General features: G+C 45.0%; 1 protein-coding gene across 4 annotated transcripts in view; it reads left to right on the top strand.

Annotated features, from left to right (window-relative positions):
* The window catches only part of adam23a (ADAM metallopeptidase domain 23a), a 132,872-nt gene extending 106,847 nt beyond the window's left edge, over nucleotides 1–26,025 (top strand). For 2 of the 4 annotated variants that reach the window (XM_052028780.1, XM_052028773.1), the window contains exons 25-26: nucleotides 9,372–9,462; nucleotides 22,446–26,025. In XM_052028780.1, the coding sequence (XP_051884740.1) occupies nucleotides 9,372–9,462; nucleotides 22,446–22,494 (140 nt within the window). In that variant the 3' untranslated portion in view covers nucleotides 22,495–26,025. Of the gene's footprint in view, nucleotides 1–7,326; nucleotides 7,418–9,371; nucleotides 9,463–22,445 lie in introns of all 4 variants that reach the window. The other 2 variants (XM_052028765.1, XM_052028786.1) reach the window with 2 other exon arrangements.
* The last annotated feature ends 914 nt before the right edge of the window (nucleotides 26,026–26,939 follow it).

Raw genomic sequence — 26,939 nt, 5'->3', positions numbered from 1 at the left:
AGAGGTTGACAAGGTTATGGGCCAAACGCTGGCAAATGGCATTAGCTTGGATGGGGCATCTTGGTCGGCATAGACCAGTTGTGCAGAAGGGCCTGATTCTGTGCTGTATAATTCTGTGACTCTATGGAGAGTACAGAGTTGCACCCCTAACTTGACATGGTGTCTGCTGTTAGAGTCTTTGAGGCTGGTGGGAGTGGAATATCAGATTGTTGCAGGAAAGGGTGGTGTTTGGTCAGGCTACTGCCCATTAGTATCACACAGTTAAAACGGGAGCCTTCCTCTCTCCCAGTGAGTGTATTTGATATTGCTCTGGGACCCTGAACTGGGAATAATTCCTCTCCTTTTGACTTTCATCCCTTAGCTGATGAACAAAAGGAGGGGGCAGGGGTGAAACTGGTAATCTCCCACATTCATTTCAGAAGTGATTCTTTTTGTTTTGTGAGGAAATCTCAAATCGGAAAAGGTAGTCTCGACCCTGCCATGTTTACCGGAGAAGTATTTAGACAGACAAGTGAACAGGCAGGGAATGGGAGGGATATAGACCACATGCAGGCTGATGTGCAGTTTAAGTTGGCATCATGGTCAGCACAGACATGCTGGGCCGAAGGGCCTGTTCCTGTGCTGTACTGTTCCATGCTCTAAGGAAGAGGGACAGAGGAGAGGTGACCAACTTGCTCTCGGGAGGTGGACCTCTCATTTTACAGAGGCTGTGTCCCTTTGTTCAGCTCTAATGCTGGCCGTCTGTGTTCCCCAGTCCCGTGGGGCGAAGGCAGTGCAGTGGTGGGGCATAAGGAACAGATGATGGTTGTAGCCTGCAAACCTATTTAACATCCTGATCCTTGACCACCTCCACAACAACCCCCCCCCCCCCCCCACACACACACACTTGCCCCACCTTGTTGCAGAGGCTGGTGAATCTCTGGAATTCTCAACTCTGGAGAGCTCAGTGCCATTTAGTGTAGATTGAATCACGCTCATTCCTTGCCAAGAGCTCCATTTTCTTGAAGACGGACCTTAAACTTCCACATTGATAACCTTCCTCTGATGTGTGCTTATCCTTTCATTGGCCAAAGGTGTTGAGCAGTACAGGGGAAGGGTGAGTTAATGAAGATAGGTTAGAGAGAAGTTATGGGATTGTACAGAAAAGAAACAGGCCCTTCGGCCCACTGTATCTATGCTAACCATCACACGTCCATAGTCATCCCACTATTGCCTGCATTAATTCCATATCCTCTGGAGTTCTAGATGCTAGATCATTGGGAGTATTTAAAGAGGTGGGAGGTATATTTTTTGAAAGATCGGGGAATTGAGGGCCATGGGGAAGTGACACAGAGGAGAAGAGGCCTGGAGCAAGTCAGCCATGATTATATTTAATGACAGGGCAGGCTTGAGGGGCCGAGTGGCCTACTCCTGCTATTATGTTCTTACCCTGAAGGCTGTTGCCCTCCATTCTCTTGCTCTCTACACCCTGCCCCACCTCCCCAACTCCAACTGCCACTCTCCCTACAGCACCCCAATCTCCCTGCTATTTTCCCCGTTCTTGCCATGGCTGACACTAGCTGCTCCTACCCACTTCCCTGGCTGCCTAAACTCTGCCCATCCACCAACCAACCAGCGCCTCGCCTACCCACCCCTCCCGGAAAATAGTCCAGGCCTGGCAACCGGATGCTGCTGTTAAATTTGACAGCGCAGCGAGGGAGCCCCCTGCACTCATTCCCTGCCACCCAGCAACACAGCCATTGTGACCTTTGACTGGATGACAAAACAACATGTCTAACCTGTGCAACCCCACAGAGACTCTGCCCAGTCCTAGCGCTGTACCAGCGATGAGCTTGTACTTGGGATGTTCTCTTTAACACAGTGTAGGAGAAAATAAGTACGCTTTCCCAATCAACCAACCATGCCATGCCATTGCTATATTAATATGCAGTGATGGCCAATGATTGGTTGTTGTTATCAGGCACTTACATTGTGAATGTGCTTGTTATTAAGATGTCTTGCCATCGGGCCTCACTGCTAAGGAAAGAACCTCAGGGCTCTGAGGAAAGAGAGGGAAATCAGGACTAATTAAGTGGCTCTTTCAGAGAGTTGGCAGAGGGACAGTAGACAGCAACGGCCACCACCTTTGCTGTGATATTGCATGATTCCATTCCAGTCATTCTGCCAGCAGAGAAATGCGCTGAATGCAAGTAAAATGGAGTGATCCTGCATTGTTGTACAGTGGGGCTATTGCATCAACAGTCAATGCCACCAGCTAGTACACGGGGAGTGCTGAGCCATGATACCTACCTTATTCAATCTCAGGGAGCACCAAACCATACTCTGAGGTGGCAATCATAGGTAGTCCCATAGAGAGATTTCGCACTGAAACAGGCCTTTGTGGCCCACTAAGTCCCTGCCGAACTCCAGTCACCCATCGACACTAACCCTACACTAATCACATTTTATTCTCCCCACATTCTCATCAACTCCCACCAAATTCTACCCCTCACCTACACACTAGGGGCAATTTACAGCGGCCAATTAGCCTACCAACCCGCATATGTTTGGGATGTGGGAGGAAACCGGAGCACCCAGGGGAACCCACACAGTCACAGGGAGAACAATGAACACTCCCCACAGACAGTACCCGAGGTCAGAATCGAACCTGGATCTCGGGTGCTCTGAGGCAGCTGCTCTACTATGCCAATGTGCAGCTATTTAGTCTCCACGTCATAGCATCTGGCTGTCTGTCAATAGTGTCCTGCCTTAAACAAGCTAAGTTAAGGACACAAAATAAAGTCCTGGAAGAACTCAGCAGGTTTCTCAGCATCTATGGAGGCAAAGGGATGGCCAACATTTCAGATGGAAACCCTGTATCAGAGTTCTTTTTCCTTCAGATTCCAGCATCTGGAGCTGCTTGTGTCTCTGGTGGGACAAGCTGGAGTAGAGGCCAACTCCAACATGTGCTGAGGGAACAGCAGTGGGGGATACATTAGTACTTTTCATGTTAGGGGTGGTTTGCCAAACTTGAACTACTCTTTCAGACATTGAGTGAGCCTTCCCACTTCATGAATGGAGCTTCCTCAAAGCAGGCTCTTGCCACATGGCTACAGTTCTCTGCACTGACTTGAAACAATTGCATAGATATCCAGTATTTTATCAACCAAAGCACTTCACACACTGATCACGGTGATGGAAGGAGACGCAATATTGTCCCTTCTGTTTGGTTGTGAGTAATCAAATAATAACAGCATCACAGGCATGCCAATATTAAATAAGAGTTTTTATGATGGATTAAATTGAAAATAATAGATAGCTAGAAAACAAATTGACCGATAGTAATTCAATCAGTGGCAGTAACTGAGCTAATGAAGACTTTTCAAGGTCAGTTGATTCCAGAGATTAAAATATAGTCCTGAATATGTTACCTACAATTTTAATCAAAGGAGCAGACATTGAGTGAGCCTTCCCACTTCATGAATGGAGCTTCCTCAAAGCAGGCTCTTGCCACATGGTCTCTACTTCCAGCTGCACTTTTAGACGCAATGCTTCCTTCTTTAGTGAGTGCCTTTGCTCTTGAAGGTACCGGGCAGGGAAGAGTCTGATTATTTCCTGGAATGATAGGGTGACTTGGGCCATTGAGCATGAGCTGTCCAATTAATCACACTCCCAGAGCATTTCCCGCAACCCTGTAAAATTTGCCCCCTTCTGGGATTTTAATCTCCCTTTTGAAAGCCACGATTGAATCTGCTTCCTCCAGCCTTCCATTGCCAATCGCGAGTCAGCTGTGTTAAAGAATTCCCCTTTGATTAATTTAATCAAAACCTGTGTTGTCTGGTTTCCAGTGTTTCACCTTTTAGAAACTGTTGACCCCCCCCCCCCCCCAAAATCCTTCATGAAGTTGAATGGCTCCATTACGTCTCTTGACAAGCCCTTGTGGGTCAATTAGAAGACAATATCTTAGTCTGTCTATCCAATGCAGGTAAGTTCCTCCAGGGGCTGTGTGAAAAGAGATTGTAAGCAACATACTCATTAATGCATTTACCATTTCTCAACACTTGGTCCATAAAAGAAGGGTACCCTGGTTTCATTGGGTGGCACGGTGGTGCAGCTAGTAGAGATGCTGCTTCACAGCTCCAGGACCACTGGTTGATTCCTGACCTCCGATGCTGTCTGTGTGGAGTTTACACATTCTCCCTGTGGGTATCCTCCGGGTGCTCTGGTTACCTCCCACATCTCAAAATGTGCGCGTTAGTGGGGTAATTGACCGCTGTATGTTGCCCCTCATGCAGAAGGCACTGGGTGGGGAAATGAAGTGAGAATAAAATGGGACTAGTGTGGGATTAGTGTAGAAGGACAGTTGATGGTTGGCGTGGACTTGGGGGACCAAGGGGCCTGTTTCCATGATGTGTGACTCATTCTTTGAAGAGTTACGCCACGGTTACATCTCCATTTCCAACACCATCCTTTCTCTTTTGTTTCTTATGGTGGTTACCTTTACAGTGCTATTTTTAAATTCCATCTGTGTTAAGCTTCCAGATGTCTGGTTATCTATTAAATTACAATTTAAACAATTGGTTCTCCTAATTCTGCTTCGACTATGTTGATTAAATACCAATATTGCGTTATGATTCCTCTCAGCAACCTCATCGATGTTGGCAATCCAGTGATATTTTCCCCAGGCCTACCTTGTGCATGAGTTGAAGCCATATTCTGGCCCCCAACAGAGTGTCATGGAGTGGTACTGCATGGAAACAGGCCCTTCAGCCCACTGAGTCCATGCAGACTGTCAATGCCAATCTGTTAATCCTACATTAATCACTGAGTCCTCAGCGCTCCACTTTGGTAGGAAGGAAATCCATAATGGATTCTGGCACCATCACTGCCCACTGGCCTCCAGGACAGAAGGATCCTACTAGCTCCCATCAGTCCCATTCCCCTTTTTGGAGTCATAGAGGGATAAAACGCAGAAACAGGTCCTTCGGCCCACGGCGTCCGTGCTGTCCATCAACTACCCATTAATATTAATCCTACCCTAGTTCATTTTATTCTCCCCACATTCCCATCAACTCGCCCCAGATTCCACTGCTCACCTACACACTAGGATCAATTTACAATGGCCAGTTAACCCACCAACCCACACTTCTTTGGACTGTGGGGTGAAACTGAAGCGCCCGGAGGAAACCCACACATTCACAGGGAAAATGTGCCGACTCCGCACAGACAGCACTGGAGGTCCAGCTCGAACCTGGGTTACTGGAGCGGTGATGCAGCAGCACTACCTGCTGCACCACTCTACCTTTTGTAGCTCACTCTCATCCACAAGCATGATCATTGAAGTGACGCATGGAGGGCTCAGGCCTCTTGTGGAGCTAACGGAGAAAGACTGGGAAGGGCATGTGCCCATCGCTTTTCGCACTCATTCTGCCCATTGTGAGCATGTGTCTGATATACTACCTGGAGATGTACAGCCCCTTCCGCCCCCTCCCTCACCTCCCCAACCTCGATATTCCTTTAGTCCTGAAGGAGTTTATTGGTTATATTCTTCATCCCTTTTGTGCTCGGTATGGAGGATGAGGAGGTGGTTGGTGTCACTGAGAAGCAGAGGTTCACGATAAAGTGTGACAGATTGCACCATTCATTGTTGTAAAGAGTCGGGGGGTGGCTGGGGTGGGGGAACAATAAGGTAGTTTACACCCATCTATTCAACTGTTGAGTGCAATTAATGGAAGTTAATTCAAACATTGCACTCAACATTGCAAACACTGCTGAACACCAGGTTAGATGCCTTAGAACCAAGAAAGGGAGACAGACAATTCAATCCAAACCGAGAAAGGGTGGGCTGCTTGTTGACATTCAGACATCATTCTTGTATTAGACTACTTGCATTATACTTACAATGATACAGATGGAGGCCATTCAGCCCATTGAGTTGGTTCTCAAGAGGTCCCTTTGCGCTGTGCAATGTATTTGTTACGCTAAGCGAAGGAATTTAAAGGCCAGTGACTAAAGATAATCAGGTGGCCTGCACATTTTTTGTGCAGTTTCTTCCAGGCCCTCTGCACGTATGACACACTGACATTTCAGAAGCCGGCAGGTGTGTTTAGTGACATCGATTCACATTTTGATGTCTCTTGCGCATTGGGGCCTGTTAACACTGCGGGCCACTCACATAGAACCAGGTCGCAACTAGGGAGTTGGGGCTCACTTCTGAGTGATTTCAGGGGACCAGCCAGAGATTCTAAGGTCTTCTGTCCTCTTTAAGAACTTGTCATGATGTTTGCTCCCACTTTAACTCCAAACAGGCAACAGTTCAACTCTAAATGGCACTGATTGACCATAGCAATGCCACCGTGAGATTCGGGATCAGGCTCAGTACTGTTGCACCAGATTAATGAAAAGGACATCCTAATTTAGGGTTTGTGTTCTCTAGGGTTGGGCTCAAGGCCCTCGGGGGTGTGTGGGGTGGAATTGTGATGCTGGTTATGTTTCCACTAGTCTTGAGTCAGGAAAACTATTTTACGGCAGGACGTGATGGACTTGAGGTGAAAGACTGAAACAAGTAGCTGAGAATAGTGGAGTGCCCTTTCCCCAGTGATAATCCAGCCACTGGTGTGATGAACACAAGTGGACTCTCACACCCCCAAAATCCACTTGCAACCGGAACAGAGATGTGCCCCAAATTTGGACTGTTGATTTTTTTATATATAAAATGCTGCTTGTTTTGGTAAATGCGTTAAGACTGTCCAAAGATACAATGCTGCTTTAAAAAGGGAGGGGACGGAAAATCAATAAATGTCATCCTTTGGAGCAGAAAGCAATATTAAGGTCATTTTCATTTCATTTTCCACACTCTCCCTGCAATTCCCATCCATTTATATTTCTGTTGACGCATTTGGTATTGATTAGCAGAGACAAAGAACTCTACCTGTTACACTATCCCGAGATCTGGGGACTTCCTACAGTGTCCGCCTGTACTGCCCACTGTCTTTAGCCCTCGCTTGTGTGCAATCTTGTTTTAAGAGCTTCCTGTAGCTGTTGGAGCCAAATGCCTTTCTGCAAATTTATTGATTTGGATCATAAAATGCATACAAAGCAACATGGGGGGGGGGGGCGCGGGGGAAGCCACTGGTTTGTTTCTGCAATATGTTTTTTTTCCTCCATTCTGTTCTTAAAGGAAACCAGTTTTCAGTCACTCAGTTTTCTGTTATGAGAAGAATGCAAATTGTTTGATCTGCATTTATATAAAGAAAACACAATTGAATTTTTTAAAAATATCTTTGACTTATAACATTTATCTGTTGACGGTGTTACTTTAAAGTATCCCTTTTTCCCTCTACACAGTGAGCTTGGCCACTAACAGGCTGATAGGTGCAGTGGCAGGGACCATTCTGGCTCTGGGGGTGATTTTTGGAGGAACTGGGTGGGGAATAGAGTAAGCATCCTTCTTGGTCTCCAAGTCATCGGTATTGGTGCCAGTGTGTGTGTGTGTATGTGTGTGTGAGGTACATGTTAAACCTGAGGCCTCTGTGCGTTCTGTCTTATTGGCTTTGTGTTGGTGTGATTGACTGTATTTCCCTGTCATGTGATTGACCCATGTCTGTGTCATGTGATTTGTTGCTTGTGTGGTGTTGAAACCCTCTCCTTTCTGGGACATGTGGGGCATGAGAGAGGGGTTTTTTAAAAAAATGAAACAATTGGGTAAAGGTTCAAAAGAAAAAGCAGTAGTATGGTATTTGAGTCTTTTGTTTCTGCTTCCAGGTATAACAGGTTGCCAAGCAACCAGCTCTGGCTCGGCCCCGAAGCCCTCTTGCATTGAATCTCTCAGTAGAAGGAAATAGCAGCAAGGACTTCCAAAACCCACCACGAGTTCTAGTCTAGTAAATCAGATGAGGTGTTGCGAGGAGAACACTGGTCCAAACTCTGACCTGCAGTCTCATGTCTCCTCCAAATCGCTCAGCAGAAATCTGCAGGAGTAATTCTAATCGGATTGAGGGCAGGGAGATGAGCTCTGCCCTTCCGATCCAGGCTAAAGCCCATCTATCCTCGCCATCATGACGGGTGCACAGTCCAATTGCAGGAGTTACACCCAGCAGGGATTGCAAAGATCAGGGGCACCCCCCCCAAGTAATGTTTGGCGTTCATTGACATTATTAAACAAAAAAATACCAGGAGCAAAATAAAATGAAACAGCAGAGGAAGGGATTAATGGCAGGGCCAGTGCAGCAGTCATTTTCTAATTATTGCTGATACAATTTTCTTTAATTAAACTAAATTCTACCAATTGACTGTGAATGAGAGGAAGTCAATGCCAATTGGATTGTCAGGCCAATCATACTCTTGTATTGGCACAATGAAGTTCTTCTCCCACATGCACAGCTGTCATTTCCATTGGAGTGACCAAGTTGTCCATTAAGTCGGTGGGTGTAGCATCCTGCACACTGGTCTCAAACACTTCTTTTTGTCAAAGCTCCTCAGCTTGCAAAGCACCACTGTGCAGTCCAGAATCAGTATGGCAACTGTGATTACAATTTTAAGTTTGTTAGACGTAGTGCTGTTTCCAGCTGCTTTATGGCTGAGGTAAGAGGGTTGCATTGGACTGGTGTACCCGTGCAAAGTGTGCCCCCAACTTTTAAGAAGCTTCTTCCAATCCATTGCCAGTGAATCAGTATTGGAGGTGTTTGCCTGCTTTGGACCGACTTAAAATTGTCAGTGTATGGCCTTGTGAATGCTCCAGCCTTTAACTCTGTTAACAAATGTTCTCTGACATTTTTTATTGAGTTAATTTATTTCATTTAACCGCAGACTTAATATTACTGAAAAATTGAAATCTCCCAAGGAAACTATGTGCACAGGTCAAATATTTAGTAAGAAACATATTTTCAAGAGTATGGTCCTAATCTTTTAGAATATCAAAATTAACTACGAAGAACTTGTACTCTTTCCTCACCTCTTTTTCCATAATCTACTTCAGTCTTTTTAGCCTTGTTCCTATTTTACCCTCTCTCTTTCTCCCTAGCTTTATCTGACCTGCTCCTCCTCTCTTTTTCGACACCATGGAAAACCGTGGAGCTGGTTGGGCATATATGTGCTTGTACAGTTGTCTCTAGGCACCTTAGCTAAACACAGTCTTCATCCAAGAACTCCCCCTTTTGGATCTAAGAGTCACTTAAACTTCCAATCTCTTTTTCCTTTAAGCTATAGACTGGAAGTGAGCCACTTCATTTACTTAACATTATGTGTTTTGCATGGTGTAGTGTTCAACGGTGAAATGATAAAAGTTTGATGTTCGATCATTTCTAATTAGCATAAATACAAATTGTTTTCCCTCAAGTGTGACCTCAGTGGTTGGTTCTTATGCTGTTTCTTCCCATGATCCTTTGTCACAGGTCCTAGCGCCACCAATCTTATAATAGGGTCCATCGCAGGCGCCATCCTGGTGGCTGCTATTGTCCTTGGGGGGACAGGATGGGGTTTTAAGTAAGCATTGTCGCATGTCTTATCTTCAATAGCTATGGCACTACCTTCTGCTTACAACACCAAGTTTTGAGGTTCTGCTACAAGATCCAAAGAAAAATAATAATCCTGACTGAAAGATTGATCATTAAAGTGAAGGCCAAGTGGTGAAATATATTTTCCTCTCGTTTCTCTCTGGAACATTAAAATCTATCGCAGGTGTAGAGAGAAGCGTTCTTTCTCTATCAGTTGGTCTGCAGCAGAACCACAGACGATTTGGACTGGCCCAGCTCAGCTTGGTGCATGTTTAATTATCATTTCTGTCATTCTATGATATCCGTAAACTGGCACATGTGCAAAGTGCTATTGATGCTTTGATCAATAGTTGGTTGTGGGAAGGAGTGAACGTTGGCTGCCTTGAGATTCTGCACTAACATACACTATTTCGAGAGAGGCACAAGAGACCTTTTTTTGGGAGCACATATTTGCAGTTAGAGAAAGTGAATTGATGTACTGTTTGCTTCTTTGTACTGAGTTGTAATATTGGTTTCTTAGTCCTGTGATTAGACTGTAGATGGTAATGATGCACTCCTTGTCATTAACCCTCTGGGTTTAATATATTCATAAAGCTCACAGACATTATTTATAACTTTTTAAATTACTTTTCCAGTCTGGGTGGTTATCATGTTTAAGGGAATTATTCGAATACCTCATCACAGTTGTGCAAGTGCCCCAGTCACTCTCCATGTGAAATGTCTTTTAACAAAGACACTGTCTTTAAGTCCTGGAGCGATATTACTCTGAGGTGAGTTCAGAACCTAACAGAGATTGATAGAGCAACTGTGAACCTTTAACTCTGTGACTCTTGTGTAAATAGTTAGTGGTATTCTCCGTGCTCAGTTGTTTCCAGCTGGAGAACAATCTGTAACATTAAAAGCAATGTGGGTAGGCTTGAGGTGGAGGGGGCAGTGATAAGAGATGGAATTTTAAATAATGTTTCCACCTTAAAGAAGCTGTGTTAAAGAAACATACTTTGTTGAAGAATGGATTATATACATTAGGAGAAGAAAATGGTTGAAATGGTTTTGTGTTTTTTTTTAATATTTAAGTTTATCTTTCCTGCTTTTGGGTACCTGGGAGTTAAATAACATCAGATTGAAAACCCTAATTTGGTTCCATTGATGTTAAAACCTGACCTTACCAGGCACAATGCAAAGCTCCCAACGGCCAATTATTCTGCTTCGGGGGAGGAAAGCTTAATTCTTAATTTTGTATCTTCTTTGATTTTTCAAAATGGCAATGGTTGTCTTCTTCAGAGGCAGGTATCAAATGTGGCCAAAACTATTTCAAAGCCTTCCAAGTCTAGGCAGACAGGCAGAGACAAAAGGAGCTTCATGTCTCTTGAGTACAGCGTAGTCCTCAACACAGTGAAACAATAATTAGTAATTAGTGGTGTTTTTTTTGAAGACTCAGTCATGCTTCCCAGCTGAACAATTCTCTGCTTCTATTCCATTCATTTGATTTGAAAATCCCAAATAGATTTGGATTCCAAATCTGGGTCTCCCAATTTGATGCACATTTGAATACATTTCAGCTGGTACTTGACTTTCTTTAATCATGTGAATTCAATACTGTAGGTATTGTTTTGAAATGATATGAAGCATGGAAGATCCAGTCAAAAGTATTGTGTCAGTAGCAGGATGTTATTTTAGTGTTTCTATCATGGGACCATTTGTACTGAAGTGGTTATTGCACCTGCTGATTTGTGGTTGGGGTGTTGCAGGGGTGCAGCGATGCTAGAAAAGGTGCAGTGGAGATTTGGAAGAGTTTTGCTAGAACAGAGAGATTATAACCACCAGAAAGTATTGAACAGGCTGGAGCTGTTCTCTTTAGAGAAGGGAAGTTTGAGGGCTGACCTGACAGATGATGAAAGTGTCTGACAGAGGAAAGGTGGAGAAATACTTTCACTTGGGGACACCAACATAGAATGTCTACGACTGTTAGTGCTGTAAATATGATGGTTTGTGAAACAAAATGCTGTGGGCATTTCAGGAAAGTGTAGAAATAATTGCCACAGTTGAGGATAAGAGAAGGTTAGACGTTGGAGAGAGAGGAATAAAGGATGTGATAACAGAGTGATGAAGAGAGCCAACATCTGTGGAGCAAAGAGCATCATGGTATAGATGAGGTGGACCGCCAGCCTCTGTACTCAGTGTTCTTTGTAATTCATCCAAGTTCCTCATCATTGGTAAGGTTGGCTTTCACTGTCTCAATCTTTGCCCCATCTAATTTTGACATGACTTTTTGAATCAACCCTCTCCACATTGGTTGTTGCCTCACACACTGCCATTTGGTGGTCCCTCTGCTCCCTACACCTGGGGATGAACAGCACAAGGCTCTGAATCAGTTGGAGCCTCTGTGACCCGAACAGTGCTCTGGGTGGGAGGCGTTTAGATTCATGTGATGTTTATCCAACCTTGTTGTAGTTACAGATGGCTGCTCAGAAATTTGAAATCTTTTAAATTTGCTTTCCTTTGGAGGCTCACACATGGGAGGATTTATCAGGAGTCTAAATTCAAGGGTTGGGCTGCTGGGCTGTGTTAATCATATCTAACCAATCACTCATTGTAGGATAGAATGGCAAAACATCTTAAAGGTGCAAAGTTTAACCCCAAGAGATCTAACAGCATTGTGCCCTGTAAAATGTTTGCTTGTTTATGCCTTCACATGTTGTTCTGTTGTGACTCTTTGGGTTCAAGTCCAACTCCAGAGACTCGAATACCCACTGTGCACTACTGAGGGAGTGTCATATTGTCAGAGGGGTGTCTTTCAAAGGAGATGGTAAAGCTGCTGCTTCCAGGGCAGTCCCTCAGGACTGAGGATGACTTAGTCCTACTCTGGGCTTTTGCAGGTCCTGAACCACAGATGAGCAGGAGGTACCTGATGGAACAGGCGGGTGGGTGGTTTGTAAGAAGGTGGAGCTGTTCCAACATTTACATGGGGCTTCTGTGAGTTCCTGGACCCAAGGATCTGTCTGCCCTCTCAAGTGGATATAAATGATCCCAAGAGAGGGTGAATCCTCCCTGGTGTTCTGAATCATTTACCTGTAACCATCATTAAAAGAGAGGACCTGGTTGTTATCTCATTGCTGTTTGTAGGGAACAGGGTGGACAGCAAGAGAAGCCGTTAACGGTCAGTGGGTGAGGCAGGACGGAAATGAACGCCAGAGGGAACACTCTGGAAGAGAACAGCACATTAATCATGTCCAAGTCTGCCTTGACATCAATAAGGACTAATTCAGTGCTGTGGCTGGAACAGAAACAGGTCAAATGAATTGATAATGCAAAGATAGGTGGGAAAGTAGGTTATGAAGAGGAGATATCAATAGCTGAAGTGTGACGCTAGAATGGTGGCAAATGGAGTTAAGAGGTTATCCATTTTGGTAGGAAGAACTGAAAAAATGGAATACAGGGCATTCCTTGGTAACAAGCAAGTTCCATTTTTACAGATGTCCATAAGTCGATTTTGTCCATGATTCAGGAAATACATAAAGATCACTCTATGGTAACCACACTTTCACGGTGTTGTAATGAATAACATCAAAAGCACACAGGACTGATAAGAAAAAACAATTACTAAAAACGGAGGAAACTAGTTCTGCCATTTGTAGGAACGGAAGTATATACATACGTCAGATCTTTGCATTTAATAATACTGTGGGAGCTTGTCCAGTTGTAGGGGTGTCCGTAAGTCGGCCGTTCGTAACCCGGGGGTGGCCTTTATTATTTAAACGGTATTCAGAGAAATCTGAATGTCTTCATACAAAAAGTACAAAGATAGCAGGCAGCTGCAATAAGTCATAGTGTCATGCAGCATAGAAACAGACCCTTCAGTCCAATTTGTCTAAACCAACCAAGATGCCCATCTAAGCTAGTCCCATTTGCCCACGTTTGACCTACATCCCTCTAAACCTTTCTTGTCCATGTACCTGTCGAAGTGTCTTTTAAAACTTGTTGTTGTACCTGCCTCAACCACTTCCTCTGGCAGCTCATTCCATATATGGACTACCCTCTGGGTGAAAAAGTTGCCTCTCAAGTTCCAATTAAATCTTTCCCTTCTCACCTTAAACCTATACCCTCTAGTTCTTGACTCCCCAACCCTGGGAAAAAGAATAGGAAGCAAATGAAACCTTGGTCGTTACTCCAAGGACAGAGTACGACCTTGCTCCAGGTGTGAGGGGCTATGGTGAGCTCGTTTCTGGAGTACGGTATACAGTTTTGAGTTTAGGCAAAGACATGCTTGCCTTAGAGGCAGTGCACTCTCGGTTCACTAGTTCGATTCCTCAGATGAATGGATAGTCTTGGGAGGAAAGGTTGAGAGAATGATTGTGTACTCTCTGGATCTTAGGAAAAAATGAGAAGAGATCAATTTGCTCCTGAGGGGGTTTGACAGGGATCATGTTTTCCCTGGTTGGGAAGGATTTATTCTGGGGAAAAGAGATGAGGAGATATTTCTGCTGTCAGGTTATGAATCTCTGGAATTTTCTACACCAGAGAAGATGCTGAGATGAGCAGATTTTTGGCCTACAAAGTAGGGGATGGAGGGTTATGCAAGCAAATGGAGAGGTCAGAGATCACAGGGGCCATGGTTTGAGTGGGGTCGAGGAGCTGAATAGCTTAACCCTGCTATTACATGGTTGTGCGGAGGATAGCCTCCGATGTAGGAAGGTGCAACATGTTTGGGGACTTTGGAAAGGAAAGGGAAGCTTGAGGTTGGTGGTTTGCAAGGTCAGAAGATCAAGGGATAGTGAATTCAAACACTTGGACATTGGACATAAAGATCAGTGAACACAGGCAGCAACCTGCAGATTTTAAGCCAATGTATTTATTGGTTTAAAATCTGCAGGTTGCTGCTGCTGTGCATTGATCCTTATGTTACCAAAGCCCTACAGATTTCTACCAGATTACATTCTGCCTCTGTGTGTGCGCGCGCGCACACACACACACACACACACACACACACAGTCAATATGTAGATCCTTTAAAATAAATGTCCCACTAATTACAGAAGTTGTACTGAAGAATGTGTGTTCAGATGAGTCTCCTGTGAGATTAACAAACAACTAATACCAGAGGGCATGCGTTTAAGGTGAGAGGGGGTAGGTTCAGAACAGACGTGAGGGGTACGTTTTTTACTGAGAGTGGTGGATGCCTGGAATGCGTTGCCTGATAGGGTGGTGGAGGCAAATTCATTGGGGGCTTTTAAGAGGGGCTTGGATGGACACATGAATGAGAGGAAAATAGAGGGATATGGGCATTCTGTAGGTAGGAGAGATTAGCTATGCCGGCACAGCATTGTGAGCCAAAGGGCCTGTTCTGTGCTATACTGTTCTATGTTTAACTGAATCATTGCCAGCACTGGTTAAGGTTTATTGTCAAGATTCTGTTAACATTTAATATGAGCTGTCTTCAGGTTTAGATCACCTTAAATAAGGTTATTACATCGTGAGTGAAGGAGTGCTCCACCAATAGTGATAGTCTGGCTCACTGGTGCTAGACACCTTCGTCAGAGGATGCTAATTCTTGCTTCTTGCATTACCTTCCATGATACTGGAATTAGATACCACAGAGACTACTCCCTTTGAAATAACTGTCCCTTCAGCCCCCACCTCCCAATTTTTTTCCCCTGCAACTGGTTTCTTTTCCGATATTTATCCAAGTCCCTTTGAAAGTTGTTATTGAAGCTGGGTCCACCAGTTTTAGATCCATTCTTTACAGGTCATGACCACTGGCAATGTGAACAGAAAGTGTCTCCCCTCGGAATCTTTTGGCAAATAGTTTTAATGGTGAGAGGGTGTAAAGTGAGCAAGAGTTGAAGAAGAACATACGAAATAGAAGCAGGAGTAGGTTGTTTAGCTCATTGTGCCTGCTCAAGATCATAGCTGATCTTTTAACTTAGCCCACTTCCCTGCATTTGCTTCAAAATTTAGTATCTCAAGATCTCTTTCTCTCCTGAATACACTCAGCAACTGAAGCTCCACCGTCCTCTCAGCCAATGAATTCCAAAGCCTCACCGCCCTCTGGGTGAAGAAATTCCTTCTCACCTCTGTCCTGAGTGGCTGGCCCCTTATTTTTAATCTGGGATCACTGAATCACAGAGTTGTACAGCACAGAAAAAGGCCGGCCCAACTCGTCCATGCTGACCAAGATGCCTATCAATTGCTAATCCCATTTGCCTGCATTTGGCCCATATCCATCTAAACCTTTCCTATCCATGTACCTCTGCAAATGTCTTTTAAACATTGTAATTGTACCCACCACTTCCTCTGGCAGCTCGTTTCACATACCCACCACTTTCTATGTGGAAAAATGTTCCCCTCTGATCCCTTTTAAATCATTCCCCTCTCACCTTAAACCTATGCCCTCTAGTTTTAGACTCCCCTACCCTGGGAGAAAGACAGTGACCACCCACCCTGTCTATGCCCCTCATAATTTTATAAACCTCTGAGGTCACCTCTCAGCCTCCGCTCCAGGGAAAACATTCCCAGCCTCTCCAGTCTCACCTTATAACTCAAGCCATCCAGTCCCGGCTACATCCTTGTGAATCTTTTCTGCACCCTCTCTAACTCGATCATATCCTTCCTAATGCATGGCGACCAGAACTGCACAGTGATGCTAAACAACCCAGCCAGGGGAAACATCAACTCTGCATCGATTCTGCCAAGAATTTTGTATGTTTCAATGAGATCTCCTCTCATTGTGAATGTACGTGTTGCATTCTGAGTGGCAATATTTAGCATAAGGCATCAAATGCGTGAGTTCATGAGGGCAGTATCTGAAGAGGAATGTACTCTGTCTCAGCTCAGATCATTTCCTGAATCACGCCCCACTCATTCACTGCCCTTGTCTTCTCCAACCTACAGCATCCGCTGATGGGTGTCGTCCCTCCTTCTCCCTTCTAATCTTCTGAAAAGCCATGACATACCCCTCCCCTGCCCCATCTGAACTGCAGTCTTAGAGTTGTACAGCATAGAAAGAGGCCCTTTGGACCACGACGTCTATGCCGACCTCCATGCCTATCTATACTAATCCCACTTGCCTGCATTAATTCCATGTCCCTCTATGCATTGCTCATTCAAGTCCCTGTCCAGATTCCTCTTAAATGTTGTTAATGTTCCTGCCTCCACAATTTCCTCTGGAAGCTCATTCCAGGTACCAACTACTCTTTGTGTGAAAAATTTCAGATCCTCTTTAAACATCCTCCCTCTCACCTTAGACCTCTGCCCTCTAGATTTAGACACCTCTACCATGGGAAGCAGACTCTGACTTTCTACCCTATCAATACCTCTCATGATTTTATAAACCTCTATCATGTTACCTCTCAGCCTCTTTTGCTCAGAGAAAACACACCCAGCCCATCCAGTCTCCTTGCAACTTGAGCCGTCCAATCCAGGGAACACGCTTGTCATTCATTTCTGTACCCTCTGTAGCTTAATCACATCTTTTCTGCAGTGTGGCGACCAGAACTGCACACAGCACTCCCAAGTGCGGCTGAACCAACGTCCTGTACAACTGTAACACGACATCCCAACTCTTGTACTCAGTGCCCCGTCCGATGATGGACAGCATGCCATACGCCGCCTTCACCACCCTGTCTACCTGTGTTGCCTCTTTCGGGGATCTAGTACTTGTACCCCAAGGTATCCCTGTTCAACAACACTCTCAGAGCCCTGCCACTCACTGTGTATGTCCTGCCCTGGTTTATCTCCCCAACTTTCTGTCCTCCCACTGAGACTGTTGCGCACTCCTTCTCTGTCCGTGGCCTTAGACAGCCTCTGCTCAGTTCTGACCCTCCTTCAAGCATCCAGCTATTGAAAGGTGCTGTATAAATGCAGGCTGCTTTAAGACATAAGACAGTAAGTGGGACCGGCATCAAAGAATAAGCAAAGCAATACATACCTAATTTTTGCCCATGTACAACTTGTGTGGTTTGCACTTTTGCGTTGAGCTGTGACATCCTGCTGTCGAACCAAGTGTTTAATCTTGTGTGGTGATTCATTGAGGGACTGCTACCTTCTTAGCTTTGTCTATATGGTTTTGGATTGAGGCCCTGCCTGTACAATGAGTTGTGTCCTAATCTGTGTTGTTCCCTCAACCATTGTAGTTTTTCACTTCTCTGTGAGTAAGTGGACTGCTGTTATACATTGGAAGCACAATAGCTGTTATCGTGTACAAAGTCAATCCATTGATGGGAACGATTTGAGGATATAAATCTGTCATTTCATATTTTTTCTTCTTGTGACATAAAAGGAGGCATTTGGCCCATCAAATTTATGGCTGGCTCCAGGTGCAACTCCATCAATCCTTTTCTCCCACTTATTTCCCAATGACCTATTCTCCGTCCCATGCCCATCAATTCACCCTAATTCCCCCCTCCACCCACCTACACCAGGAGCAGTTTTACAGCAGCCATTTAACCGAGCAGCACATCTTTGGGGTGCGGGAGGAAACCCACATGGTCACAGGCAGAACATGCAAACTCCACATAAGACAGCATCTGAGTTCAAGATCGAACCTGACTCGATCCTGACTGTTTCTTAATCTGAGTACATCCAGGCATTCCTACTTCCCAAATGTTGCTAGATCAGATTATCAAGCCAAGCAAGGAATCTTGGAGATTTTCTGCTGTATGGGCTATCGGATCCGAAAGACTGACCTGCAGGGAGTCCAATATGGAAGGTGTCAGCAGTGACCATGACATTCATCTCTCAGCCTCTGTTTAGTTGTGGACAGCACGGTTTGTCACAGTGTCTGGAATTGGAATTAATTTATTATTGTCACGTGTACAGTGAACAGTGTCTGAGGTGGAATCAAAATCTGCAGAAGCGAGAAAGGAAACAGAGGGTGAAAGTGAAGGAAAGTGCAGTTGAGAAGCAGTGCACAGGATGGTTCAGTCGGGAAAGCCAGGGAGTGAAATAAAATCCCAGTCGGTGGACTGTGAGAAGAAGCACTGAAAGCAGAACCAAAACTGGAAGAACTTTTCTAGCAGGGAGGTGCAAGAGGGGATAACAGAAAAGCAGATATTATCTAATTGGAGGAAAATATTTTTTCACGTTTATTTATGGGAGGTAGACATTGCTGGCAATGCTGTATTTCCTTACGGTGTTGCAGGAATGGATCCCTTGATTCCATTCCACCATTAATTTCCCTGCAACCTATTCTCCCCACATTCCCATCAGCTCCACCCAGATTCTACCCCTCACCTACACACTGGGGGCAATTTTACCTACCAATCCACACATCTTTGTGATGTGGGAGGAAACCAGAGCACCCGGAGGAAACCTACACGGTCGCAGGGAGAACGTGCAAATGCCACACTGACAGCACCCAAGGTCAGGATTGAACCTACGTCACTGGAGCTGCGAGGCAGTGGCTCTACCCGCTGTGCCACTGTGCTGCCAGCATTTGTTGCCCCTTCCATAATCACCGTTGAAAAGGTGATAACCAGCTGCCTCAGCTCATAAACTCACGGTGCACAGAAGGTACATTTGGATTGTTTTCAGCTGGTTTCTGGTCCCTGGAGTATGCAGTACCTATGCTGCATCAGTCCACTGTGCCAGGCATTGTCTGTGTGGGGCCATTCCATTTGAAGGTACATGTAATAAAAAATAGCTATTTGTTTTTGGGATCTGGGCATCACTGGCAAGGTCAGCATTTATTGCCTATCCCTAATTGCCCTTTTGAAGGTGGGGGTAAACCACTGTAGTCATTGAGTCACACAGCATGGAAACAGGAACTTTGAAGCACCAGTTCACTCCAATCCTACACTTATTATTCACCCCACATTCCCATCACCACCCGCCCACCCCGATTCTACCACTCACCTACACACGAGGGACAATTTACAGCAGCTAATTAACTTATCAATCTGCATGTCTGTGGGATGTGGGAGAAAACTGGAGCAGTTGGAGTAAACCCACACGGAAGAATGTGTAAACTCCATACAGACAGTGCCTGAGGTCAGGATCGAACCCGGGTCACTGGTGCTGTGAGGCATCAGCTCTGCCAGCTGCACCACTGGGCCAGCCTCTAGTGTTGGGTAGGGTGTTCCAGGATTTAAGCCCTGTGGCAATGAATGATCAGCAATATGTTTCCAAAATATATTTGGAACAGGAAAAAATCTTTCCTTCATCTAACCCTCTATCCATATTACTCCCATAGTGCATTGCTAACATCCTTGACCCCCATTTGCTGAAGAGCTGTCTAGTTGTTTCCTTTAACCATTGAACTTCTTTGTTCCATTTATCTGTGGCCTAAGCTGTTAAAATGGTGTAAATCTGGCCCTGGCAAGGCCTAGTGGAAAAACAATCCAGGGAGAAAATTTGGAGAGCAGGAGGAAGCCTTGGAGGTAGGGGCCACTCTCACCATCAAGTCATCTCCAAAGGCTTGACCACAAAATCTCGTAGTGAAGAAGTATGGCTCTATGTATGGTGTGCAGGCTTTTAGTTTAGCTGTAAGGTCCAGGCTCTTATTCCCTTGGTGGGGTGGGGGGTGGGGGAGGCGGTGGAACGACAAAAGATCCCATGGTGTTATTTGAGATCTCTTAAAGCAGCTGGTCATTAAGGTTGGTAAGACCTTGTTATGCATAACAGTCACAAGAACATTACCTCCAGACTATTCCAAAGGGTTTTTTCTTGCCCCAGTGCCCCATGAGAGAGCTGTTTAATACACTTGTTAATGAGACAGTAATGTATCTGCACTTACTGGAGAAATCCCAGAACAGCAGAGAGGAGATAATGGACCTGGAAAAATGTGTCTCTTTTGGACCTTTATGCCTGGAGTATGGGTGTTCCCTAGAGGGACAGGTTGGGAAAGATAGTCTTAGTGTCCACGTGAATGTTCACTGTCAGTTTATAGAAACACATTTGACTGATGCATATTTTGGTAAATCAGGAGTTGACATTGCCTCTTAAGGATTCTATGTGCGATGATTTTTACCTTGGCAAATTTGCTTACCATCTTGTTTCAAAGGTGGACAAAACATGTTAATGTTTACTTGGATGTGTAGAAGATCTGGTTGTATAATTAAGCCATAGCACACATTTGCCAACCTCATTGATCTGGCCTGCAGCATCAGATCATGGGGCTCCCATGTAAAGGCATTTAAATCAGCATTCACCAGCACCAAGGATCTCACGGGTGAAGGATAAACTAGCCACATTGAGCCTCAATATGGGAGATGTAGGCACCCTACAAATATCAGTGGCTACTCTGATTGGATGAACTCCTGGAGATTTCATCACAATCATGTTCTGTTTCTCACTGCTCCGTCTTCTGCCATTGGTCTACCTCATGTCACAGTTTACCCGCAACACTCAGAAAATGAATAAATGCTGCATGACTTGTGTGGATAATTAACTGTCAAATAGCCTTTTTTCCCCCTCAGCTGTTCGATTTATATCTAATACGCAAATGTATTCAACAATCAGGAAAAGCACACAGTATTTTCAAAGTGCTGATGGGTTTCTCTCGAGTTGCTGGTACAATGTTCTGGCCAATACTGAAAGGCTTAACAGCCCTTGTTGTACCTTGACACTTGCCTCTTCTAAGGTGAGGTTTGATCACTGCAAGAAGTAGCTGGCGAATGAAATTGTCTTAATTGCAAAACTTGGTGGAATTGTACGCTAACTCTCGATTGTCCACAGAGTTCATGATCTCTGGTATCTTCTTTCAGTCGCTTCTCACGCGTTAAGATCAACAGCCTCTCTAGGTTTTGTTTTGCATGCCTTTTCTAATGGTACTGGGCATGTTTTGGAGGAAAGAGAAAACAGTAATAGGTAGAGGTGCCTTAGCATGAGGCCTTGCTTATATGCCCCACATAAAGCCAGAGTCTGGGGAGGTTGGAGCACATCCCTTCATTGCTTTGTGATGTCTTGCTGTTAAAAATTTTTTATTCCCCCCCCCCCCCAATCTTTCTCCTCTATCACCACCTCCTCCTCTTTCCCAGGAGAATGGACAGCCAGTATCAGTGTTAAATTTCCAGGGGGAGGGAGATGGGTAACATGAAACCCATAGCTGGTTCCAGTAGCCAACATGTAACGGCTTGTCCATTTTCTGGGGATCCAACCGTAGGTGTGGTGTGTAAGTGTAACCTTCATTGTGTTGTGCTGCTGGGCTGTGCTTCTGTGGTACAGGAACCCTTCAGTCTAAAGTAGTCTGAAATGGGGAGGTGCCCCAAGCAATGAATCCCAAGCAAAGCCATTGATTGGCTTTTTCCAAAGTCATTGGCTACTGGTGGTAAAGTACAAAGTGACAGAGGTTGCCGAGAAGGAAGGAGGGAAAAATAATATCAATTTTCCAAGCACAAAGAGGTCTAGTTTCAGAGGTCGGGCATCCTGACCCAGTCAGTTGGTCTCCAAACTTGCTGCACCCTCAAGTGGCAGTGCATTGGTTTCTGACTGAGACGGAGCTGCTTGGTGAGCCGGCATGTTTATTGGTGGTGTTGTGGAGAGGCACAGAAAGGATTCCCTCGCCCGCACCCCTGCTGTCCTCCACGAAGAAGAAAGAGCTGGAGGGATTTTACACTCCTGGCCCCAGGCACCAGTCAGCAGAGCCCTGGGCAACAGATGAAGTACTACAGTCCCCACTTCATTCTTATCCAGACTGAGCTTCACGTCTGGAGAATGCAATTGAAAATAAGAAAAAAAACAGCAAAACCTAATAGTAAAATTTTATCATAGATTAGTTTTTGTGTGCTTTAAACTGCTGTCTACCACCATTTTTCCCTCCTTTTGTCTTCTGTGACCTTATTTGCATTGTAAAGGGCTTTAGGGTGAAGGAGTGACTGTACTCTGAAAAGACAGTGCACTGGAATGCAAGCTAGCTGTGTCCTTACTAATATTGTTTCTCTCCCTCCGCTGCCCTGACCCCTCCCCGATTTGTGTTTTCTCTGTTCCCTGCATCCACCCCCACCCCGCCACCTCCCCACTTCCCACTGCACTTCGCAAGAAATGTCAAGAAGAGAAGATACGATCCCAGCCAGGCCGGAGCGATATGAAGAGAGACCAAGCACCACCTCCTGGACTCTGCCCCTGTGGATTCTGAGTACGACCGCTTAGCATAAACTGTCATGGCTTGGCGCACAGTAAAAGAAGCACAGGAACGCAGGGCCAGTACGTAATGTTGTCCATGACTTGCGCTCCACTCGCGACGAGGGGAGGCGTGAACAAACTCTACAACCAGAGAGCTGCCCTTTCCCTCTCAACTCTTCCCCACCTGACCACCTCTCGCCACCAACGCCAGAGATCTATTGGGAGGGGGAAGGTGGGCTCCAACTACGTTCTTGACCAGAGCATAGCTGAGGAAAATTGGACTTCCTCATCACCTCCTGGACAGCCTGCTGTGACGCTAAGGAGGCCGGCGGCCACAACTCAACGTTGCCCAAGATCTCACAGCTCATGAGGTTCCTCTTCCCTTTTACTTTGTTTCCCGGAGCAGGCACCACTCTCCCTTGCGCATGGCGTTCTCTTTCCAAAGGTACCTGCATGGAAATGAAACAAATAAAAACACACACACAAACAAAAATCAGAGGGAAGGAGCTAGCATCGCAGCACCTATCGACGGATGTCTTCACAGCACTTTTTGTATTTCCATGGAAGCTTAAATGGTCAATATCTCCATCCAATCTCAGGTCCATCTTCTCAGCAGTTTATGAGCTGCCACAGATTTATTTTCTCTCTGGTTTATAACTAGGGCAGCAACAGAACACTCTGTGAAACGGAAATAACGCAGATTGTAAAGATTATTTCTCACCGCAGTGTATTTTGTGTTAATCTATAGCAGGTGTTTTATGATGCTTGGTCATTATTTCAGGCGAATGTTAACTCCATGCTCAACGGCTACAACTTTATATGGGGTTTCAGTGAAGCTTTAGCCCACCCACAGCATTTAAGTAATCTGACTGGGTCAGCTTGAAGGACGTCACCCATCCTTGTTGGATGACTGAGGGAATGATGTATTGATGCTCAGTTGTGAATGCTGATTAATGCAGGTTGCTAGATCATTTCGGTTTTGCTCTCATGCTTCTGGAACCAAAATCAAAGTGCAGCTCCTTTAATGGATGGATAAATTATTCACTTATACTATGTACAGTACTGGCTAGGAACATGTAAGTAAAATGTCGACGTATCCCTCTTCTTTTCCACTCTGCCTTCGGAAGAGCTGCAAGCCTGGATTGGTCAATGCCATTTTCACTCTCCCGTTGGACTGCGCCACCCGTAGGTGTTCTGTTCACTCCGAACCTTTGCGGGGAAGTCACATCGCGCCACACATGGTAGAGAGTTCCCGCGGCATGGGTGTCAATCAATACCATTGGGTACCAGTGGAAAGGAAAAGTAGCCATTGAACTTAAAAACGGCAAATATTGTTTTGTTTTATTCTGTTGCAATCAATTATAAAGGCAGCAAATCCTGGGGGAATAGGCAGTGTAGTGTCGTAGCAGAGTGACCATCTCCCCATCTGAGATCTGTGCTCTCTTTCATATCATCAGTTCAATCCTTAAAAAAACACCCTCCCTTTAAGCAACACTAAAGTAATCAACTCAGGGTGCTAGGAACCGAACAGGCTGGATTTATGCGCTGGCGATGCGGTCGGGTAGCATCTCATTGGATTAAGCGATACTCTGGTTATTGAATGCAGCAGTATTGTACCCATGTTGGAAATCACCAGTGGAACACCTCCAGTGTCAGCGTACACTGTAACTAGAGTAGTTGCTGTCCTGTTGATGGCTTTTGCCTCCAACCTGAGCTGTCCCAGTCCTAAAACGGGGTCTGACGAGAGCCGCACGCAGAGAATGTGTCACCTCCCACGTGGTGCAGAGGGCGTTAGCATCTGCGGAGAGAGTGAGAGGCCGAGTGTGAACGCAAAGTGGAGGAGCCCCATTTCCCAGCACCGCTGACATTTCTCCCGCGCAGCCACTAACCAGTTTTCTTCTTAAAGGGAGAGGCACTCGACAATTCGGAGCCTTTACGAATGTTATAACTATTTCAATTTAGAATGTAAATTGTGGTTTAAAAACTGTAGAACATCTTATAAAAAAATCAATTCTGTGTGTGGACATCAGTGGCAAAGCCACCTTTGATTACTCATTCTGGTTTGACATAGTGTGAACCATTCTGTTGAACTGCCAATAATCTGTGCTGGGCGCCCTGTTGGGAAGTTCCTGGATATTGAGCCAACAGCAGCAGAAGGCTGGTGATAGCTTAACAAAGCAGCTTGATGTGTGATTGGAGGAACTTGGGACGGGATGATCTACCCATATGTCTGCTGCCCTTGTCCTGCTAAATGGCGCAAGTCGTAGGATCGGGAAATGCTGTTGAAGATACTGGGTGAATCCTGCAAGTGACTGGACCCGGGGTGTACCAGTGATGGAGGGTGTGCTGTTATCAGGAATTTAGAGCTGGAAGAGCTGTGGAAGATTTTGTGAGAGGAATGAGATAGGGTTGTGATTCTACTGGAGATAATAGTTATCTCTCCATTCCCTTGGCAAACCATTAATCAGGCCAACTTGCCACCGATAGCGAGACGACCCCAGTAATTGACCGTCCCAGCCGTCGTGTCTGGTCTCAAAAGCAGGGGGAAGGAAAAAGCAAATTCTCCAGGCCAGGAACAGTTGGACAACCACTCCACCCAACACACTGTAAGGTACTTGTACCTGATGCTCCATCGCATTTGCAACCCCTTACATGGGTGGTTACTCCATTGCCTAGTGTTCTTGGGGGGTTTTGTGTCCTGAACTCCACCCAACAAACTGCCCCAGCCCGCACTGGTCACCCAGCACTCTCGTGATAGCGCCTTCAGGTGACACAGCTGGCTGATTCTTGGCTGTCAGTCAAACCATCTTTGCCATCAACATTTTTTTATAATTGATAAACAGAAGTGTTATTTTTTAATGTCTGTGATTTTTTTTCTCCTGAGTTGCACCTGGCACTGCACTGGAGTTGGATCTTCATTTCTGAGGAACTCTGGGGCAACCGCAGAGAGTTGGGCAGTCCGAGGTCCCTCTCTGTGGCTTGGTAACCTCAAGAAAATGGGATCACTCAGCATGCAACCTACTGAGGTCAGAGTGGCCTAGATAGTATCTCCACCATGCCATCTGAATGGACGCCTGCCTTGCCCACCATACCTCCCCCTATATAGCTGCTGCTTCTGTAATGTATATAACATTAGTCATTCTAGAGAAGACAAAAACCTTGGCTATTACTGGGATGCTGCATGTAGTAACATAACGAAGCTTGGATCATCTTCGTTGAGAAATTCAAGAATAATCTCAGCAGGACTATGCTGACAGATGCATGGGGAAAGAAGGAAAAGATTAACAATTACATTTTTTTATTTACTATGCAAAAATGTGTATTGCACACACCTATCCACAACGAAAACACGGTATGAACTGCTAAATACTTGAAAATCATGAAGGAAATTTTTTTTATATATTCAATTCACTTCCGTTCGTAAAAAGTTTTACTTATTAATGAGATGCCATGAATGCAATGTCTTACTCGATCTTTAGTAATATAACAGCACCAGGTTTATTTTCATTAAAGATCATCATACTAAAAGAAAAAAACTGATGTGGCTAATTTATGTTCAGTGTTGATATTCTCTGTGTAGGATCACAAACCTAGCCATGGAAGAGATCGTCTGTAAATGCAAAAGACATTAAAATATAATGGTGTCCAATTAACACTGGTTGACAAGATAAATACCAGTGTATTCAGTGTATGGGGGTGGGGGTGATAATTACTGGGTGATTTCTATACATCGAATTTCTATACATATTCTGCTACAAGGTATATGAGAGTGCGATAAATCTTTGTCCATGTGTCACAGTTAAGTACAAGGAGACTACTTGCCTGCACCACATCTCGTTCCATGGCAGAAAAATATAAAATAAAATGGTAGGCTAGAAACTCTGTTGCACAATGTATGATTATTATTTGCTGTACAATGGGTTGGAAACTGATTGTTAAGTATGAACGGTGCCTCTGTGGCAAATTACAGCAAGACTCCAATAATTCGGCATCCAGTTGTTAGGAAATGCTGATGGTTTGGTATCTGGCGTGTTCATTAGTCCGAAGAGCAAGTCGGGTCCAGACTATGAACAAGTTGTGCAGTCAGATCCGGGGTCTGGAGTTCTTGTATATTTCCTCCTGCCTTTAAGCTCACCACCGAGTTCACTGCAGAATGTATCATACCACAGTGTAATATGTAAAAATATAATACAAGTGTGTTTGGGTATCAATAGAAGTAACATCCAGTAATCCAGAAAATCTGCTAGTCCAACACCAAAGTCCCAAAGGTGCCGAATTATTGGAGTTTTACTGTATAGTTCAATCTACTGAGCACAAGACACTTGTGTATGGAGGCTGCTGGATCCATTGGCTGGAAGTACATGTTTAGTGATCACTGTTGCAATACTTAAACACAGATACACAGCGATGA

The sequence above is a fragment of the Pristis pectinata genome, chromosome 1, assembly GCF_009764475.1.
Source record: "Pristis pectinata isolate sPriPec2 chromosome 1, sPriPec2.1.pri, whole genome shotgun sequence".
Lineage (NCBI taxonomy): Eukaryota > Metazoa > Chordata > Chondrichthyes > Rhinopristiformes > Pristidae > Pristis > Pristis pectinata.
The sequence above is the reverse complement of the archived record's forward strand: the minus strand, read 5'-3'. Positions and strand labels throughout refer to the sequence as shown.